The sequence below is a fragment of the Tetrao urogallus genome (assembly GCF_951394365.1).
Source record: "Tetrao urogallus genome assembly, chromosome: 3".
Classification (NCBI taxonomy): Eukaryota; Metazoa; Chordata; class Aves; order Galliformes; family Phasianidae; genus Tetrao; species Tetrao urogallus.
The window spans coordinates 88,445,323-88,466,688 of record NC_136815.1 but is presented as its reverse complement, the minus strand read 5'-3'; the positions used below and the strand labels follow the sequence as shown (position 1 = coordinate 88,466,688).

At 43.2% G+C, this 21,366-nt stretch overlaps 1 protein-coding gene across 1 annotated transcript; it reads right to left on the bottom strand.

Moving 5' to 3' along the window:
• Nucleotides 1-3,887: 3,887 nt before the first annotated feature.
• NRSN1 (neurensin 1) lies at nt 3,888-5,436 on the bottom strand (the record flags this gene model as incomplete). Its single annotated transcript, XM_079533844.1, has 2 exons — nt 3,888-4,286; nt 5,248-5,436. The coding sequence occupies 2 exons, from the start codon at nt 5,434-5,436 to the stop codon at nt 3,888-3,890; spliced, it is 588 nt and encodes a 195-aa protein (XP_079389970.1).
• Nucleotides 5,437-21,366: the final 15,930 nt, after the last annotated feature.

Sequence of the window (21,366 nt, the reverse complement as noted above, 5' to 3'; positions counted from 1 at the left end):
AGGTGTTGCTTCTGTATAGAGCATCATGTTATGTTGTACTGCTAGCCCAGGAGATCTTAGAGAGCAGCCTGCTGTGCAGTGGCAGGGTGATGGCTTGGAATGAGTGAGCGGATGTGCTAATGTCTTTATTTTAGCCCTTTGATAGAGAGCTACTGGCAAAGTACCTCCGGCTTTGGTTCTTGCAGTCTTTACTGTCAGCACAGGCTTTCACAGCCTTCGTGGCTGATCAGCAGGCTCCCCAGGATAAAGGTTCTGTGCTGCTCTCTGCCTGCCAAGCCTCTCTCCTCTGGCTGCTGGTCAAGGTGCCGCAGTCTCCCCACACTGCTGCTTTCATTAAGAGCTGTTTACTTGCACTTGTGCGTGATTAGAAAGCTCATACTTGGAAATGGCAGGCTGAGGCTGTAGCGGAGACTGGGAACTAAATGTGCTTATCAGGCAGCTCAGGAGTTGAGGATGCTTCAGCTTCTCTGCCTTAGGCTGTGACTCACTGGGCAAATTGAAAATAGAAGGGTCAAGACAGCCTGCAGGGAGGAAGAGCGAACAGATGAGAAGCTTTACCTCCACAGTATGACAAAGAACGCAGACCTAACCATCAGGAGAGCATGCATTAATCAAAATTAATTCACTGATTATCAGTCAAACAGAAAAATGTTATTTCTTTTGCTACAATTGCAGAGAAAATGCTGTCGGGATACAAGGGGATTCACTGAAATTTCAAGATATATAAGGCTAGAAGAAGGGGAAGAAATAGGGTGAATGTGAATAAACTAATAAGACTGTTGAGCAGGGAGGTAAACAAGCAGGAAATAAAGTCTCTGATGTCCAAGCCATATTTTATTTGCACTAAGTAATACATTAGAGTGTCCTTTGGAAAGGTGATGGCAACCAAGGTCTGTAGGCAAAGTCCCAGACAGCCCCAGAGTGCAAGCTCTGTGATTTGGGGGATGGGAAAAGATAAATGGTGGAGAAAAGATATATGCAAGGACAGACTGTCCTCAGCCTCACTGGAAGGTTCCAGGGAGCTGGGCTGTCCTTCACTGCTCCCAGCTGAAAGCTGCATCACTGACATTTTCCATGGAAGCAGCAAAAAGCACATCTCTGCTCCTCTGATGCTTCAGTTTCTGTGCCAAAGGTGGAGGGTGTCAAGACATTACAAGGAACCAAATCCCCAGAATGTTTCTAATGAGTCTTAAACTGTCTGCTATGTGACTTCTTAATAATAACAGGATAACTCAATGCTCAGTATTTCCAAAAAAGCCCTGTGTGGCACAGAGCTGCTGTTCCAGAATGTTTCAGCCTTCCAAGTTCTCAGTGCCCGAAAATCCCTAACTGAAACAAGGGTTTAACAAGATGAAATGTATGTGGCAACATTAGCTGTGACAGCGTTACCAGCTTTGCCTCAGCTGCTAAATCTCCAACGTTTCCTATCCCAACAAGCATTAGAATGATCCTCGAGGGCTTTTCTTTCTCCTAAAGCTGGGTAATGCCACGCATGACTCATCCTTTCTCACACTGTCAAAGCACGTTCAGTTCTGCAGACATGATGCACAGTGTGACCAAATGCTTGTTGCAGCTCCGTTTGCTGTCAGGTCACTTGTCCTCTGGACAAAACTTAGCAGCACTTGCACACATGTGGGGTGCATATGAAGACCTGTACTCCCATAGAGCTGCTTTAGGTAAATAAGCCAAACCTGTTATGTTTTTTTGTTGTTTTTTTTTTTTCTTCCAGATGGATTTTCAGTCAGACTTTCGCTATTGCATTAACAAAACACAGGTGCAGGGATAGGACTCGGTAACATCTGCAGGAGCCATCATTCTCAGCTCCTTCAAGCGAACTTCACCGCAAAACTTAAAATGTCAACATCTCCTCCACGAACAAATCTTAAACTAAAAACTGCACTGAAAAGGTCAGGACAGCTTGATTCTCTGCTGCCCACGTACTGATAAGCTGACAGCAATGAAAGCAAGTAGTAGTAACCGAAATTTCTCAGCCAGGAAAGTGATAAGCACTCTACCTGGAATAACTAAAGAGCAACAGGGACTTCAGCTCTTCTCCACATTCCCATCCTTGCAAGCAATCAACGCTCCTTATCCTTCACTATCAAGTTCTCACTGGCTTTCTTTTTAAACAGTACACAGCTCTTCTTTTTATCACTCTCTCCACCTTTTCCTCTTCCACGCTATTTTTATCTGCCTCTCCTGAGATTACAATCCTATTTTTTACGCATTGGGTGCAATATGCTTTTGCATGTTTCATACATAGCTGCCAGCAAATTGTAAGAAGCATCCCAAAATATGCTTCACTGCATTCTACCTAATGATGTGCTTGTGACAAGCTCTTAACTGGGTATTTTAGTGCTGGCATTCGGATGTTGTACTTGCATTGCTTAGACAGGCAGTTCTCATTTCTTTCAGAAGAAGATTTTACTTCTGATGCTGTTGTCAGCCACAGTAATAGTTGCAAACTCAGCTGAAGCTTCCAAATATATTCTGATTTATTTATATCACGGAAGTCTGAACTGAGTCACAGACCACAAAATGTTTTATCAAGGAAAGGAGCAGAGCTATTCCAACACACTTGTTACTGTGCAGACACTTTTGGATTCAGCACGCCCTAAGTCTGAAAACACAGACTGCATTATCAGAATGGTGAGTTGCAACTTCTCTTTTCTGACTGAACCAGAGCAACATGTTTGACTAGAAAGAGACTCTTCACAAAATCTGGGATTGGCTCAGGCCTAGAATTTTATTCAATCCATTCGAAAAAATAGACAGAACTATAAGGTGGCACATATCGTCAGAGAGTACAAATGTCACATCTTCCTTTATACAGTTGAATTCAAATCCATAGATCAAGACAGTGAAATAATTGCCCTGGGTGAGAAAATAATAATGAAGGGCCTCTGGAGAAAGAACAAGTCTTCAGGTAAGCATTTACACAAACGTATCTGTCTGGTAAGCATAACTTTTTCTATAATCTATAAAAATATAAACAGCATTTTAAAATGTCTTCAGATAAGTATGTTAAGGTCATTTGACCTGGCATTAATGTCCTGACAGAAAACGGGGCCTGGGCATGTCAGACCACACCTAGTAATCCATGCCTGGCCACAACTGAAAATCTGTATGAGCTTCAAACAATACAGTGTAAGGAAAGAAACAATACCAATCCAAAGGAACACAAGAACGGTGCCCCTCCTTCCATAAGAATTCCTCATCTTTACCTTGTATTTTGTATGTATATAACAGGGCGATGATTGAGAGAAAAGTGGCAGTTCTCACAGACTAGTTGGAACTCTGGATCAAGTATAATTTGCCTCTCCCAGAAAGTAACATTACTGGGAAGTGTGCCAGTCTCCAACTAAGGGCACCCCAATGCCATTGCATGTTACACCTGTGCGTTATTACTTCAACACAGACAGCAGCACGTGACAGGATGACAAGTGCAAATTACAAGGGCAGAGTCTTGGCTTTCTGGATAGCAGAGCTAGGCAGTAAACGTACTTTAAAGACAAAGAGAAAACAAAGTAGAACACCAACTCATCTAAATGTTAAGGAGCGGGATGGAGGGTATTCCTGGCATAGCTGTCATAACTGCACCTTCTATTTTTTTTTAGGGAAGCAAAATGCCTAATCATTGTTGCAAGGTCTTACTGTTTCAACACAGATTAGAATGTTTGAATACACTGAATACATTGGTTACGGGTCCAATCACACAATTTCACTTTTTCCAATCCTGAATTTATATTGGAACAGCTTCCCAATCAGCTGTGCGTTTGTATAGCAGAACATTTGATATTGTAACTGACTAGCACATATGTCATACATAACAACAGCTGATATTTTCCAGTGAAGTGATCTGCAAAGGGAGAAACAAAACCAAAGGGTCAGGTTTGAGATGAAGGTTGGACGTTTTGAACTTTGGACAAAGTGACAGGTATCTTTGATTCTCCTGGTGCTGGCGCTTTTGTGACTGGGTTTGCATGGGCTTTTATATCTGCTATCCTCTCTTTAAATCTTTGCTGGAGGTACTTTTCTTCTTTGGAGTAGCTTTTAGCAAAAGCAGCCATCAGCAGACATGCTGCCATGGCGGTTCCTCCAATGCAAAACAAAATTGCTCCTGACAGCTTGCATATATCAAGGGACCCATTGAACTGAATGGCACGGGTATCCACTACAACAAAATCATCTTTCCCAAGAGCTTCGATTTTCGGTGGCACAAGAAAACCCACGACAAGAACCATTAAACCAATCAGCATGAAAGCCGTCCCAGAGACGAGTCCGACCTGGAAAACAGAAAATGTAACAGTGAATATGATCTTTCAGGTTTTGATTAGTAACTGGTTCTAGAGAGCTTTTAGCTTCTAAGTGTCCTGCAGGTATACAGCTCCTTGTTCTTAAGCCAACATTTTTTTTTTCTTTTGAGTGGCTCTATTAGAACTAGAACATACAGAGGAATGTTCTTTTTACAATTCATGCTTACACAGTCAGTATCAACATTTCTGGGAACAACAGAATTACGCATCTGTACTTCTGAAAAGCACCTAGTGTCCAAAGGCCCCAACACAGGGAAACTTACAGTCTTACCCCAGCAATGCAAGATTAATGATTTCCTTAGCTTTAGGTGGTGGTTAGCACCAACAGTTCAGTCCTTGCTAGTATATGTCATATTCATCACTTGTTAGGTATGGCTGTATAATTTTTCTAGCACAATTCAACTGTAAGTGCAAAGTTTGATTCACATAGGATGGCCCTACCATCAGAGCAGAAGGGCTGCATTACATAATCTCCACAGTTCCCTTCCAACCTTTTGCACTCTCAGATTCTGCAACTTCCCTGCTCTTCATGGAGAGCTTATAGTCAGTTGGGCTTTTTTAGTTATTTTTTTGATGCTCAGGTCACACAAACCCAGGGTTATGCTGTTAACCTACCACTACCATTTGTAATTATCTGATGAAGTATTACATTTTGAATTTGGGAGGCCCTGCCCATAACAAGACTCGGATGTTTCAGTGACAGAGCTCCTTGTGACAGAGACACCAGAGGATCCAAGAACTCCAGAACTCCCTTGGAAGCTGATGTATCTTGGTTTAAACAAACAAGAATTCCTAAGACAGACTGTCATTCAGTCATCACAGTGAAAGCTGAGCAACAAGGGTTGTCTGGATGAATATCTAAAATCATTAGTTACACGTGAACATCTCAACTTCAGAGTTTCTCTCCCCCGTAACCAGCAAAGGGCAGTACCTTCCAGAATGCAGAGCTCCACCTGCTAGGCGATCTCTGGATCTGAAAATCATCCTCGTACTCCCAAATTGAAGCTGTGCAGTCCTCATAAAACTGATGCAGGTAGGACCGAACTCCATAGCGTTGGTAACCTCCCTCGGTGCTGCCCTGCGCATGCTTGGACCCGCAGATGTCAGCATAGGAGCTCATCCTTCCTGCCTGCAATGAGAGGTTTCATGCAAAGTGGATCTAGTTACTGACATGGTAAGGTGAGGAAAGCTGGCTGCGTATGTTTCAGGTGACATGAAGAGAAGCAGCCTAGGTAATGAGCAGTGACTCAGCTCAGGTAGACCTGGGCAAATCAGAGCCTAAAGTTTTCTGCAGAAACATCCCACCCATAGGTAGAATGCCTGTCATTCAGACTTAGTGATGGTTTCTCTGGAGACTGAACAAAGCAGAAACTAGGGAGACAACATCTCTCAAGGGCAGACTCCAGCTCTATGAGTTAAGTGGAGTTTGCAACCTCACAAATTTTCCAGTTGCTGAGTGAGCTTTTTAAAAAGCTTGAGCTTCTGAAAGGTAGGACTAAGCACTGATGTAGCATTCACAGCCGTAAGAAACACTGGCAAAGTAAGAGCTAGCACTTAAATATAAATAGTTAAAAATAAAGATGGAATGCCACAATACCACTGATCTGCTCACCAGAGGGTGAAATGCAAATACTAAATTTGTGGCAAATTGATGTTCCCTTAGAGAAGTCAATGCCCAGGCTCCTGCTGACTCTAATAAAAAATCTGAATTTTATTAGCTGTTTTCATAGCAGACAATGTTCCCTACCCTTTCCACTTCACTGAAGTTATTGTACCACAGAAAATTTGTGTTTATCTATGCAAGTACGAGACCTGAACTTGCACAAGCGTGATGCTACTGAATTCATTAAAGTAATACCAATGCCTACAAAACTTAAGCAGCAGGTCAGTATTATTTAAGCTGACTTGTTTCTCTTTACAGAGTTCAAAAAGTCCTGGCCCAAAGGGAACTGTTAATGAATATCCGAATCTGAGTGTCACAACTCAATTTACCAGCTTCACACTACTACAACTGGTTCATCCAATTGCCACTGCAATTTCACTTGGAAGGAAGGATTCATGTGCTTGTTGCAACCAGGACCTTCCAATTTTGCTGACTCCAGTCCCTGTGCCTTTCTGGAATCACAAGAATCACAAGAATCACAAGAATCACAAGAATCACAAGGTTGGAAACGACCTCTAAGATCATCCAGTCCAACCGAATGTGTGATCTTGTCATGTATGAGATGCTTGACTATATGAGGAAAAAAAAAAAAAAGATACTTTTGCATTCAGTTTAAGCAGGAGCCAGCACAAGCCAGTAGGGAATGGCAGCCAGCTGAAACTCTTGATTCTGAAACCAGTGCTGGTATGACAATGATCTCCTAAACTTTAGGAATTTGGCTGTGTTCTTGGTCAACTGACAGAGGGCTTTGCTGTTTCCTCTTTATTGCTAGCAGTAATCTCAGCTATTGTTTACTCTCTACATTTTATATGCATTTAGTTTGAGATTTCATGATCTCAAAGTCTTATAAAGGCAAGCTTCTCTATTATGGCGAGGTTTCAAAGCTCTCACAGAAGCAAGACCTCAGGAACGGGAGGCCCAGTGCCTCTGAGCCTGAGGGCTGGCTTGCTCCCTGCTAACAGTGCAGTGTTACTGCCCTCGAGCATAAGCAGGGCAATCAATGTCCTTGCCAGTGCATGGAAACCTTGGGACTGCAGGAAGGTTTTGCCTTGCACCGCACCAGCCGTCTGCTCTGCATCCTGGCCACCACGTGCACAGAGCTGCCCAGACAGCTCCCAGACAAGCTGCTCAACCGCTGCTGAGGGCATGACACCATGAGAACACAATCTGAACCCTTGCAGGGAAACTCTGGCAATTATTCTGTTTTTCAAGACTGCTTGTTCTTTTGCCAAAGAGGCCTTTCTATGTCCCTTGGGAGTCTCTCCTGCTGTTTGTTTCCTGATCAAAAAGAAAGGGAAAAAGAAAGTCCTCTTTTTTCAGTGCTACCATGTCTTCACTAGCTAGCTAGCTGCCATCTTCTACAGTACGAGCACTAAGAGAGCTCTGCCTATCCAGTACAGAAATATTTTTCTCAAAGAAGCAAATCTAAACCAAAAACAGAACATCATCATCTTAAGGGAGAACTGGGGAAGATCATCTATGTGTAGAGTACTCTAGTCTGGCAGGAGACATCACACAATGAACAGGAAAGAAGGCACTGTTCCTAGGTCCAGCTGATTTTGTAATATCAGGGCAACGAAGGACCAGACCCAGTACGGCCAGATAAGGGGTATGCCAAAGCTCCCTTGCTTTGCTCCAGCTGCCACCAGGAGACAATTTGAGAGCTTTTTTCCCTCGCAAAGACTGGAAGGAAGATAGAGCAGAACCAGCAACCATAGTTTGTTACTATTAATTCAAGAACATATCACATAATGTGACTGAAATCTGTACAAATATATTTCTCCTGGATTCACAGCACTGTCTGTATGTTTATTTGTCAAGAAACATAAAGGATGGTTTGGTGTTTCTAACAGCTTGATGAAGAATTACCTGCAGGAAACACATAGCCCATAACCACTTATGTTATGCAGGTTCTTCTTTATCAATCTAAAATGCTAATTGGTGGTTTTGGTCAGGCGTATGTGCAAAATGATAAATAAGAGCTTGGAAGGCTGAATACAAAGCAAAATAAAAGAATGATCTTTTGGTTGAAAGACCTGTGATAGCATCAAGTAGAATGACCTTTTAAAATGAAAAGAAAGAAAATACTAAAAAGGACCAGGTCTAGCCAGCATCATTAATTCTTCCTAAGCACTGCATAATATTAGTTCTACTTCATGTTTTCTTTATTCTCAGACTCTTCCACTTACAATAAGAGATCTCCTACCTTTTGGAAAATCTAGTCCCTTAGAGAGATGGGAAAAGGCTTTCCAGCCCTATGTGACTCACTGAAGCACTCTGGCAACTGGGCCTGAGATGGGCTCTTCTCTCAGCTGCAGAGCAAACATAATGTTGTGGTTCTTGCTATGTACTGACGAGGCAGAGGAACTGGAACAGGGTATGGTGGGAAAATCAGTTTGACTTAAATACAGAGGAAACACGTCTGCACCAATTTATGTTGGATGAATAAATACTGCAGTAGCTACGTCTTCTTGAGCGTTGGTGTCTATTTGCATGTCTCACCTCCGTGGCTGAGAAACTAAATGCTGAGATGTTGGGAAACTTGCTAGGGAAACAGAATCACTGCTAGGCAGACCTGCATTAAGCATGGGCTTAGAGCATGCATCCAGGCCTCAGGAAGCAGTTTATCTTCACAACTTTTCCAGCATCTAAAGCCCCAAACGTCTGGGAACACGTGGGGCGGATGGTGGCAGCTCCAAAGCACGCCACTGCGTAGTAGCAATTCATCCCTTAGCAACTTTTGTTTCCATGGCAAACGCTGTCCTGTTTACTTTGTGCTTTACTATTCTCCACCGATCCTGAGAGATGTGACCGATCCGTGAGCGGGCAGACAAAGAGAGGAGCACGCTCCGTGTAAAACTGCCTCCCTAACTTTGCAATACTTCTTACTGAAAACGCTTAAAAAAAAACAAAACAAAACAAACACAAAAGGGAAAGAACGCTTTTGGATGAGCCACCGCTATTTGACATCACTGTGAATCGCAAACGTCATTTGCGATGACTCCAGCGGGTTCTCGGTCTCTGCTTTCTCCGGATGTACGCGCACACCGCGACCCTCCATCCCCCGCTGTAGCGACGGGACCAGACCGGTACGAAGGTCGCACACCGACACCAGCACCTCCCGCCGCAGCCCGCCGGCCTGGATCAGCCGCGCTGCCCGTCCCCAAAGCCCTCTGCCCAAGCCCAGGAGCCGACCGGCCGGCAGCGCCCAGCTGGTAGAGCCGCCTCTCGGCTGCGATCCCGGCCGGCCGCGCGTTACCTGTCCCTCCCGCCGCTCCCCTCGGCCGGCTGAGCAACCGCAGCGGCGCTAGCTGCGGCTCTCTCGGCCCGGTCCCATCTCCGTTCTGCGTCGCGCCGGCCCCGAACACCACGTATTATGCACGGCCCGGAGCGCCGCTCGCACCGTGCCTGCGCACTGAGAGCCGCCGCCGGGCCGGCCGGCCCCGCCGCCTCCGCCCCTGAGGGGATCGGCGAGGAAAGGCGGTGTAAGCAGGGAGGTGGGAGCCGAGAGCCGAACGGAGTGCAGAGGGAGTGTCTGGATAAACGGCAGCGCTCCGTGCTCCGCGGGCTTTGGCTTGTTGGATGAGGAAAAGTCGACTGGGAGCTGGAAGAGGGACAAAAGCAGTCAGCTGAAGTCGCGTCTTTTTGAGATGCAGCGGGAAGCCCTGCGTCTGCCCTGGTAGAGTTATAGAATCGTTAAGGCTGGAAAGAACGCCAGTCATCTAGTGCAGCCATCGACCTGTCAGCACAACGGCTGCCAAACCTTGGTGCCGTATCTGCCCTTGAACACCTGCAGGGACGTGACCCCACCACCTCCCTGGGCAGTCTGTTCCAATACCTCACCGCTCTTCTGAGAAGAAATTTTACCCCATACATCCAACCTGAACCTCCTCGGCCACAGCTGGAGGCCGTTACCCCTCATCGTATCGCTATTACACAGGAGAAGAGGTCGACCCTATCTCGGCACGGCCTCCTTTGAGGCGGTTGTAGAAAGTGGTAAGGCCTTCCCTGAGCCTCTTCTCTAGAATAAACAGTCCCAGTTCCTTCAGCTGCTCCTCACATGACCCCTCACCTGCTTTGTTGCCCTTCTCTGGACACACTCCAGGTCCTCAACGTCTTTCTTGCATTGAGGAGCCCAAAACTGAACACTGTACTTGAAATGCAGCCTCACCAGGGATGAGTACAGTCCTAGTCCTGCTGCTACACTATTTCTGATACAAGCCAGGATGCTGCTGGTCTTAGCACACGCTGGCTCCTGTTCAGCTGGCCGTTAGCTAACATCCACAGTTCATTTTCCACCATGCAGCTTACTAGCTACTCTGCCATAAGCCTGTAGGGATGCACAGTGTTGTTGTGACCAAATTGCAGGACCTGGCACTTGGTCTTGTTATAGCTCATACAGTTGGCCTCAGCCCATTGATCCAACCTATTCAGATCCCTGTGTAGGGCCTTCCTACCCTCAGGCAGATTAACCCTTCCTCCCAGCTTGGTGTCATCTGCAAATTTCCTGGGGGCTGTATCAACAGGTTGGCTGTTCATCAGGATAGGGCTTCCAGTAAGCAAGTTTGAGGAAGCAAGGAAGACAGCAAGGGATGAGCTAGAAGGCATGGCAAGATGCTGAGATGTGAAGTTGCTAAAAAGTGTCCCACAGAAAGGCAGTGTGCACTTTCTCTGGGAAAATAATAATGGGAACATAGAGAAAGAATTCTGAAGAGTCATTTAAAATACTCTACTGGAGTACAGACAAAAATACAGTATCATTGCATGCGAGAAGTATGGAAGTACTTTAAAGCAAAATGGTGTAGCATTAGCCAAAGTAAAAATAATGTATTTTTGAAATGCTTAAACCCATACAGTATTTGAAGAAGAAGATAAAAGTAATGGTGGTTTAATTAATTTTATGTCAGATCAACTATATCTCTTCTATAGAAAAGATAATTAATGTACACTAGCTGTCCTCGATTCACAAGGTAGTTTCTTTTTTTGGTTATTTTAGGTTGTTTTTAGGAGGAAGTTTTTCACCCAGAGGGTGGTGAGGCACTGGCACAGGTTGCCCAAGGAGGCTGTGGATGCCCCATCCATGGAGGCATTCAAGGCCAGGCTGGATGTGGCTCTGGGCAGCCTGGGCTGCTGGTTGGTGACTCTGAACATAGCAGGGGGTTGGAACTAGATGATCTTTGAGATTTTTTTCAACCCAGGCCATTCCATGACAAGAAAGTATTATAGCGATTGGGATATTTGCAATAATGTCAAAAAGGATCCTTGAACTGTGAGTTATCAACCTTTAAAGTTAAGCACTGGTAATATCAGAAGGTGATTTTAGCATGGTTTGGGTGGGAGGGGAAGGTTGTTTTCTGACATACAAGTGCAGCTGCACTGTACCAATAAAGGTCAATATTTGCTGTTTATGCCTTTCAAATTCAGTCCCTTCTGGCTTGCCTGCACTTAGCACCAGAGGCAAACAACTGCTGCCACTGCTGGATTCACCATTCCCATCACTGTCCCCAGCCACGAGGCACACATGGCCTGAGCTGATATGTGGCTGTGATAGTGATGGACACCACCTATGACTAATAAATGAAGGAGTGAAAGGGGAGAGGATGTTTGCAGGAGGGAGTGGAGGAGGCTGTATGTTTCTGGGAGGAAAGCTGTGAGCTCAGTCTGATGCTGGAACTGAGCATCAAGTGTAGTGACCTTGGTTATGAGAGACACTGAACAGAGGAGTATGAATGTTCATTTAGCTGAGGAATTGCTAACGTCATTGTAAAGGTTATTTTTAGAATGCCAGTATCTGTAAGTCTTACTGTGACTTGTGATGTGAGCTACTGTTTTATGAAAGAATTATTCTCAGTTTTCAGCTTTCATAAGATGTGGACTGTATTTATAGTGAACTTTTCAGCTGGCGGTGGCATTAAGAGTAATATCTTTCTGTTTCAAGCTGTAGAATTCTATTAACTTGACTTTTTCCTTTGGGATGAGGGAACTTAAGTTAAGCCTTCTACTTTATTTAGCTAAACCATGCTAAAGGTTTGTGATGGGCAATGATGAATACGCTGAGGAAAAGATCCCATACTGTTGAGCACTTCTGTAGGTGGGGGTGGCGGTGGTTGCCATAGAGTTTACAGGCTTCTCTCTTGCTGGGAGGTGAAGCAATGACAACACAGCTTGGTGAACACAGTTTAGTTAACTTCTGGCAGCCTGTGCTGAACAGGAGGAATTGCAACTTCTGGGAAATGTGTTTCTCTTGTAGCGATGTACTGCAATTGGTATGATGCTCGTGTTCACTGAGCAGCAGATGTCTGTCCATATTTGTCCAGCAGCCATGGCAAGCTTCCCAAGGCTGTTCTGTTTCATATGCTGCAGAAAACCGTGGCCAGAACAGTTCTGCCCTAGTGACATTGTTGCCACCTTCACCTTCACCTGTTCTTCTCCTAGTTTCTGGCTCACCTGCAGCTAGGCTCCATAATGCTCCCACTTTCTGAGAAAAACTGTGGTTAATTTGGGAAGTTCTAAATAATGGTGTTTGCTTGTTTGTTTTTGTTTTGTTTTGCTTGTTTCTATGTGCACAAAAAGATGCGATATTATTAAAAGAATAAATAAAAAAATCCAGAATGCAAGTGAAATTCCCGTTCCACGGAGCTGTGTAAGGTGACATCCATGTGTTTAATGGGAATCCTGAGCTTCTGAGGTCCTGGATATATTTGTACTCAATTTGTTCCTGTGTTTGAGTGCAAAATGAGTCCCTACGCATAGAATCCTTTGACACCTCTCTCCATCTCAAGTGAAACTGAGCAACATATTGGTGATGTCTTAATGAGACCTGTCCCTGTGGAACCACAAGGAGCAGCTCAGGCATCCAAAGGGGATCCGTTCCTTCCTCACTGTGGATGGACAGTAGGAGAGAGGTGGGAGAGCTGCTTTTTCACTGCAGAAATTGCTAATAGAAGCCAAAAGTAGAAGGAGCTTATAGCTGCTATTTGCCATTTAGGTGGTACATCTGGGTGGGCAGAAATGCTGGGGAGGAATGGGGTAGAAGGGGTGGGGTCAGTTTAGGTCTGTAATACTTTTCTGGTGATCTTCTTGCAGCCACAAGGATTCTGTGAGCATAAAGGCAGCAGTTTTGCATCTCTTTCTGTTGTTTCTCCCATGTGACATTAAGAGCAGATGCTCTTATTGCAGTGTCCTGTACCCGTGCTATTTTCTGACAGCAGAATCTGGAGAACAGATCTGTATCAGTGAAAATTCAACGTGCAGGGTTAGTTCAGGAGATATGAGCACCTTTGTGAATATTTTAAGTTCTTGCCTGCCTCTCTTTTTCTGCAGTGTACTTGGTGTCCACCTCCAGCTACCTTTGGGGCAGTGGTGAGCCTGGCTGGTTCTGTTGGAGGTAGGCATTGCCATTCACCCTGCGTACTGACTTGAATTAGGGACCCAGAATGGCTTCCAATTTATTTTTTTCAGTGATATGAGAATAACATTCTGGTGGCCTGCATTAACACCTGGCTGTATGAAGCTTCCATTTCAGCTCTACAGGAGTTTCCATAGTTTCTGTGCTCTGCTCAGATAGTGACATGATTTTGTTGCTCTCTATAAAGAATACTTTAAAAAGTTCTGCTGGGAAGGGTAATTTGAAAATGGTTTTATTTGTTCTTCTTCTTATTCTAGACAGATTACTGCCAGCTGCTCCATTACTGTTGGTATTGTCTAAAAATCTGCTCTTAGCCACTTGTTTTTCAAATACTGCTATATTTCTCAGTACTTTCCTGAGAATGTTCTATCTAGCAAAAATGACTAATTGAGATGGTTTTTCATGTTCTGTCCTTATCGTCTTTTTATTTGAGCCAGTAATAAGAGAATGGGATTTCTTAAAAATCCACGCTGTAAACCTGTGTTATTTTCTACCCAGAAAATAAATGGGATAGGAATTGCTAGTTCTCTCTTTCATTCTAAATACCTGGTGATTTTGAATATTCTGATACCAGGAAATTGTTTGGAGCTGTCTAATACAAAATATGAATAGATAAGTAATTGAAAACTTGAAAATAACAGTTTGTATGATGGAGTGAATGCTTGCTTGTGAGGGGACGTTAGGCAAAAAGGGATAGGAGCCAAGAACTAGAAGTATTCCAGTGACTCAGTTTTACTCAGAAACTACTTCATTTTGGAATGTTTGTATTTCCATAGTTTTGCATGAAACCTACTTTCTCTTTGACCCAGCTGTTTCTAAGGAATCTTTGGAGATGCAGAGACTCTACGGAGTTTAGTGGCAAAAAAAGCCTTAATTTAAATCTAAAAGTGCTGTTTTCTAGAAGTGTTGAGTGTTGGGCATAAAAGGCATGCAGCAGTGAGTATTTTATTTGCAGCAGCTACTGCTAGTGCTAGCATTATATACAGCTGTGTTGTTCTAAAATGCACTGCGTATGACAATGAGTGTCTAGGAGCTTGGGTTAATTTCTCAAATTTGGTTTCTCAAGGGAAGCACAATTCAAAGTCAAGGGCAGGTGGGCGAAAACAGCATCCAATCAATTCAAAAAAAATTCCATACACTTGGTTTTCTTGGGAGAAGATGCGTTAGATACATTTAATACTGAACATTCCTATAATTTTCCAGCTGGAACAGCTACCTCAGGTCTGAGTCTTCAAGTGTGCTGAGCCTTGGCTGTCACGTGCAGGAAGTTCTGTATTTGTATGAGTTAGGCCACATCAGATGAGTTCCTCTCTCTCTGCCGTATTCCTGACTCTTGTGCCTGTGAGATAAAACATTGAAGCAAGGTGTTTTTGGTAACTCTTGTATGCCTGTGCTTTCTGTTGACATGTGTGAAGTTTCTACTGATGCTCTGCATGCCATACTCTGAGTTCTTTGTGTTTTGGTGCCCATATGGGGATGGAAGCATTCAAATACTTGACCTCTACTGTGAGTGCCAAGGGTTATGAATGTTACATTAATAACTGCTGTCAAAATGCCTTGAAGTCTTAGTATTTTATTCAGCTGATTGCTTTTCCAGAAGCCATTATGCTGTTTCCTCTCAGCTTTTGATAAAGTAGATGACTTACACAATGCAATCATTGTAAGTTTTTTATGTAATTACTCTGTGGTTGGTCTCTCACTTACCTTTATACATAATCTGAATGCTGACAGCAGAGCAGAGTGAAAGTGCTATGCCATGTAACCAATAATAGTGGAGTTTTAAAAGGAATAATTTTGTTACAAGGCCAAAGATGGAAAAGATAGCACTGTAATATTATTATTGCCCATGCAGATAGGCAACTGCTGTGAGCATCTGTGCAGTGGAATTGCCAGGTCAAAGCCTGAACCAGTGGTGGAGCACCAGGTGAGAAGGCATGGCTCACTCAGGGAGCTCAGGTGCAAGCAATGTACCTGAGTGATGGGAAGGAGTGGAGCCTGAATCCATCCCTCCTCACTCCCTCATGTAAGGGTTAGCAGCCAAGGGAGCAGTATTTCTGGGTAAAGGTTGTGCTCCTCTTAAGCTGTCACCAGTCATTGGAAGGGTTGAGAAAATTTTATTTCCTTTTTATTTTTTTTTTCCCCAGTCTGCTATTGCTCTGCAGGGTTTGTATCCTACTAGAAAGCTCTGTCATTGCCTTCTTTTGCCATGTAATCTGTTAATCGGATAGAACTGGCATCGTGTGGAAGATCCTCTTCTGTGCAAAGGTACCTTGTGGTTTAAGAAGTCACATACTTATGTTGACTAAACCAGTGTAGTCACTATATTTTTAAAGTAATTAGTCACTTTTCTAACTGCCTGCTGTTAGCCTGTCATTAGTTCACTACTTAGCTGTGTACCCCGTTCAGAAAACATTGCTAGATTTTAACGATGAAAGACTCTCCAAACATTTGTTCCCCAGAGGACAATGAGGAGGAATAGAGGAACAGACTCAGGTCTTGTAACCAGCCAGATGATTGCTTTTAAGAGAATGCATCAAATTGCAGCCCAAAGACAGTACCTGTACTGTCTCGCACATCTTTCCCAGGCTGTGAGGGGAAGAAAATCTCAACTTGTGTTTAAGTTCAATACCAGGGTTGTAGGCCTGCTAAGTGACGAGTATGATATAGTAGTAGTAGAAGATCTTACCCTTCTTTTGCCCTACATTCACCTTGGTGTATGTTTTAATTATTAAATATTTACTCAAGCCTCAGCTTCAATACTATACTGTGAAATAGAGGTAAAGTTTCTTTTAAAATTAAGCTTTGTCCCCATCTGATGTAGTTTGAGCTGGATGGAAGAAAGCTCATCCACTAGTTGTATGAGTCAGCTATGATTTCATGTGCTTGACAGTGGTATCTCTGAAAGGTAACGTTTGTATTGTAAGCTGGTACAATTACATACACATGCTCATAGCTCTGAATAAAAATTCCTATGGAAGTGCCAGAGGAGAGAAGTGGGGCTTGCCAGCATCTTTAATTTTTATCACTGTCTCCAGCTGATGCTGCTGTATTTTCCTCTTTTTAGATTTTTTTTTAAACTCTTATTCCCCTTGTGTATTAACTCCATTCTTGCTGTTCTCTTCTTCATAAGGAAGAAGTTGATCTAGAGAGAACAGAAAGAAGCTCGCCCTGTGATGTGTCTGTTCAATAACGTACATGCATTCTTTTGTTCTTGCATGTCTCTTTATGATCCTAATCTTGTAAATTAAGAAGTGAATTATGAAAACTCTACTGAAATCCATTAGTACCAAGACAAACTTGGTTTTGCTAACAGTTGTTGAATTGGACCAGATATTTTCTAAACTCCTGGTGTCTTTGGTCTCCAGAACATGTTGTCTTTTGGTTTGTATCTCTACCTAACAAGGCTTAAATGGATTTTGCAGGAGGCATTGAATGCTGTTCTCTACTTGTGGATGCTGATGGTTGAAAAATAACCTCTTGTTCTTGGTTTTTGGTCTGATGGTTGGTTCAGGTTGCTTTGGTTATGAATATTGTTTCTTTGAGGTCATGGAGTCTTGTTACTTTAGAGAACATCCAGCACTGTGGGTGGTGCTGAGGAAATTTGCTGTATTTCCTAAGAAGCAGGATACCTTGCCAATAACACATTCACACTCATAGCAGACAATGAACTCTACGAATAATTCTACGTAATGGAAGCTTGGTAATATAAAATAAGAAGAAAATATACAGTCAAGTGGCCTTATTCTTTAAGCTGCTAGGTATCTTAGTGCACATGTCTAAAACAGGCTTTACCTTCTTCCATGCTCCCTGCAGCAACTGTAGGTAATGCTGTCGTTTTTCATTAACAGTGACTAAAGGCACCTTCCTCAGCTTGCTCTGGGATGCCAGGTGCCATGACCCTTTCCAAGCCCTGGGCTGGGCTCTCGCCCCACACAGCAATGTCTTTTACTCTGGAGACTAGCAAGGAACACAGGAATCCACATGCAGAGTCTCACGTTCCCATAAAACAGAGGTAATTCTATTGCTGTGGTAATTCTTGTGGGTTCAGGGTTTTTTTCAATATTGTTAATTTTGGTAGTTTTTTTGTTCTTTTCTTACAATCATTTATTGTCCAATCCTGGGGGGGAGAAAATGTCCTTCATGCTGAATGTCAGTCAGCCTTCGTCCTGTCAGAATCAATCTTCTGCTTCACCACAGAAATGGCCATCTCTGTAACATCTTTGACACGTATTTGCAGCCCCAGGCAACTCGGATCCCTCCTCTGGACTCCTCTCTTTGTCCCAGCACAGCAGTTCAGAGGATGCCAGTCCCTGCCCTCCCTTCTTCCATCTGGTGAAGAAGAGATGAGAGATGGGAAGGGTGGGATCGTAGGAGTTGTGACTGCCAAAAGAATAATTCCCAGGAAATGAATGTCCCATGTGAGCCTTTGGGGTGGTCCAAAAGTTGAAACTTTCCTGGCTAATGGTAAACTTATATTAGGTTCAGCACCAGCATCAATTAGGCCATCTGGAGGAAGGTGGACAGGACCCTATGATATTGTGATGGTAGGAGTGAGGTATAAGTCTTGATCGCCTCCACACTGCTTGACAGTGATGGGCTGCTTGTGATTCTGCCTTGATGGAGGCAGGTCCACTTCCATAGGCTCTTCTGGCTCTGTATTCATCCCCATTGGCTTGATGGCTGGAGCCTTCCCATTAGCTGCCACTTCTTGGTGGGAATGCAATCCATCCTACCTCCTTGGCAAAAAAAAAATAGCAGTCCTATCAAAATTGCCACTGGCTTCTCTCACTCAGTTACTGGGGTTCTGGATGCAGAGTCCCCATATTTATAGGGATGGAACAAAAAGTTGTGGGGTGACTTTTGACATCGGGAGGTCATGGCGATGTCATTCTAACAATGTCCTGTGGTGACCAAAACATAATAGAGTTGGGAATTGTGGCCTAGACCCCTAGGAGTTGCCCTAATTTGGAAAGAGTAGGAAGAATAGAGGTACTAAGGACCCCTTTCATTGGATAGTTTCTCTGTGCTGTTTTGCTTGCTAAAGGGAATGGCTTCCCCATATGCACAGGGTCCTGCAGAGGGGCTCCAGCCACTTCTTCATCTTATGTATAGGATTTCTGCTACTGTTGTTCAAAATAATTTGCTCAAAAAGGTGGATAATGTATCCAGTGATACCTCCAAAGATGCTTTTGGATACATCTATGTCCCATGTAGCTCAAAAATCCTTCAACTTGCAGTTTATATAAAAATCACATTTCAAGACGAGTAGACATCTATGCATGCTCCTCTGCAAGCCATGTACCACTTATTTTTAAAAAATCTCTTATGCAATGTCTCCAAAGAACACAATGAATGTAAATAATAGAGAAATACGGTGAATTCTGAGCTTTGAGCCAGGGAGGAAAGATTATTTTTGTATAATAAGTGAAAATACAAAGGAGGGAGATGTACTTAAGTAGCTTCGGAAGTAATGCTTCCCATTTATTTCCACAATTATTTGACCTTGTTTTTGTGGAACTAATCCATCACTTTTGTTTGATGGAAGTGGTCACAATTAGGAGTTCTCAAGATGTTTGTGAGAGTTTACTCTTCCTGTACTTTGTGCTTGAAAACAGCCCTTCACATATGTATTTGCTGCCAAAAAGCGATGAAATGAATAAGGTGTGATCATGAATCGTGGAATCATAAAATCATAGAAGGGCTTGGATTGGAAGAGACCTCAAAGATCATAAGATGTGTGCCTTAGGGCCAGCCCAGAACAACTGGTGTGGAAGATCTGCTGCTGTAATGGCATGGGGCAGGAAGTGGCCACAGGATTGGCTGTGCTGGGCTGCAGGTTGGATGTGCCTGAGACAAACCTGCCCACTTTCTGTACAGTTTTGTTGCTGCGTGACAGATGGCAGCAGAGGAACAGCCTGTCAAAATGGAATCCGATGTGGAAGTGTGTATGAAGCAAAGATGTTATTGAATTTCTCCACTGGGGGGGGAAAAAATGGTACCCATTGACATTCACTGATGCTTGCTGAAAGTTCCTAGGGACCAAACAGTGAATGTGAACACTGAGGTGGTGAGTGGAGAACCCCAGCAGTCTCCACGCTGGAACACTGTAATGATTAAAACAGACTGGTAGCTTAAAAAATTCTCAGCAGTCATTGTTGATGCTGAGCAGCGTGTTTAATGTAAATATTGCATGTCTGCAGTGCATTTTAGTTGCACCTCTGTCACATAAAGCTCAATGTGATCCAGAGGAGATATATTTAGTAGAGACCTATCTAAATTTTGATGGAGGGTAACAAGGTAGATAACTTCCTAGAAATATTGCCTATGAAATTGGTGATAATCAGTGGCCTACTAATATTGAGGAGAATGAAAGGTGCAGAAAGAAGTACTTTAGTCTTGATAATAGAGATTTTCTCCTAACAGTTAAGTCAGTTACGTAATTAAATATAGATGTTCTTAAAATTAATATCCTAAAGGGATTCCTTAATATAAAACATCTCTGTCAATTTTTGTTGTATAATTAGTCCTATCCTACATTTCTGATGAATAACTTCCAGGGGATTCAATGGGAGAAAGGCATACTTAAAAATTCTTGAAATTACACAGAGGTACTGATCTGTGACAGCCCTACGTGGTAGTGGGATTTCAGTTCCCCCAAAATATCCCTAAAAAAGTATGAGGCCTCCCAAGAATTTGGATTTGACTGAAGAGCCATGGATTTGAGCATAAGTTGTTCCTGTGTTTTCTGAGAATTCGATTCCTAAGGTGATGAATGCCTCAGCCAACCTCTCTGACCCCAGAGAGCTATCTTCAGACACTGTCCTTCTTGTCATTCCTCCCAGCACGATGCCTCATCTTGTCCAATATGTCAGCTTATGCTAACACACTGGACTGAAAACTGCAGATAAGCTGGAACGTGTATAAAAGCAAGCATGCATTAATTCTTAATTCACAATCATGCCTTCTGAGTATGTTTTCTCCTTGCCTGTTGGATACTGGGCGATCTGGCAGGACATAGCAGTGCTGATCAAACTGGGCTGGTGTGGTTTAACCCTGCAGGTAGCTCAGCAATGCAAAGTTGTTTGCTCACTCCCCTGCTCCCAGTGAGGTAGGAGAGAGAACTGGAGGAAAAAAGAAGCAGAACTCATGGGTTGAGATAAAGCTATTTACTAACACAGAGAAAAGGAAAAGAACAATAGTTTTGACTATATGTATGGTGTGTGTATATATATGTTCATATATGTATGTATATATACAACAAGTGATGCACAAGAAATTGCTCACCACCTTCTGACAGATGCCCAGCTAGGCCTGAATAGTGAGAGTGAGAACTCCCACTCCCTTCAAAACTCCATCCACATGCTTTTATATGGCAGGTATGTCCAACCTGCAACCTGCATGCAACCTGGCCCTACTGAAACTGTAAACATTGGTGTGTTATCAGTGTTATTTATTTTTCTAGAACCAAAAACATAGCATCAGACCAGACATTCTGAAGAAAAATTCATTCCAGCTGCGACTAAGACAGCTACCTTTGGAAATATCCAATAGAATGGTTCATTTGGAAGGGATCTGCTAACTACTTGACCGCTTCAGGGCTAACCAGAAGTTAAAGCTTATTAACGAGGGAATGAGGATTAATAATTGCTTTTTGACTCACTTGGGTAGATTGACACTTACGCATGTTCATACTTAAAATTTGGATATTTTGACCTTTACTACTTGTTTTTCCTTTGCCTTCTTAAGAACTATAGTCAACATTACGAGTGTTCTACTAATAGTGTATAATCCATTGAAATATCTGCCTCACATCTGTTAGAGCAAATAGCTAGCTATGTTTGCTTAACTCCCTACCATGTTTGTTGTCTTCATCTCTCATGCTCTCTTAAGTTCAGTGATTGCCACTGAGTTTCCTTTTGTTAAAGGTTTTAACAGGCTTTGTTTAATCTGCGTGCAACTTCGTTCAGCAGTTCTATACA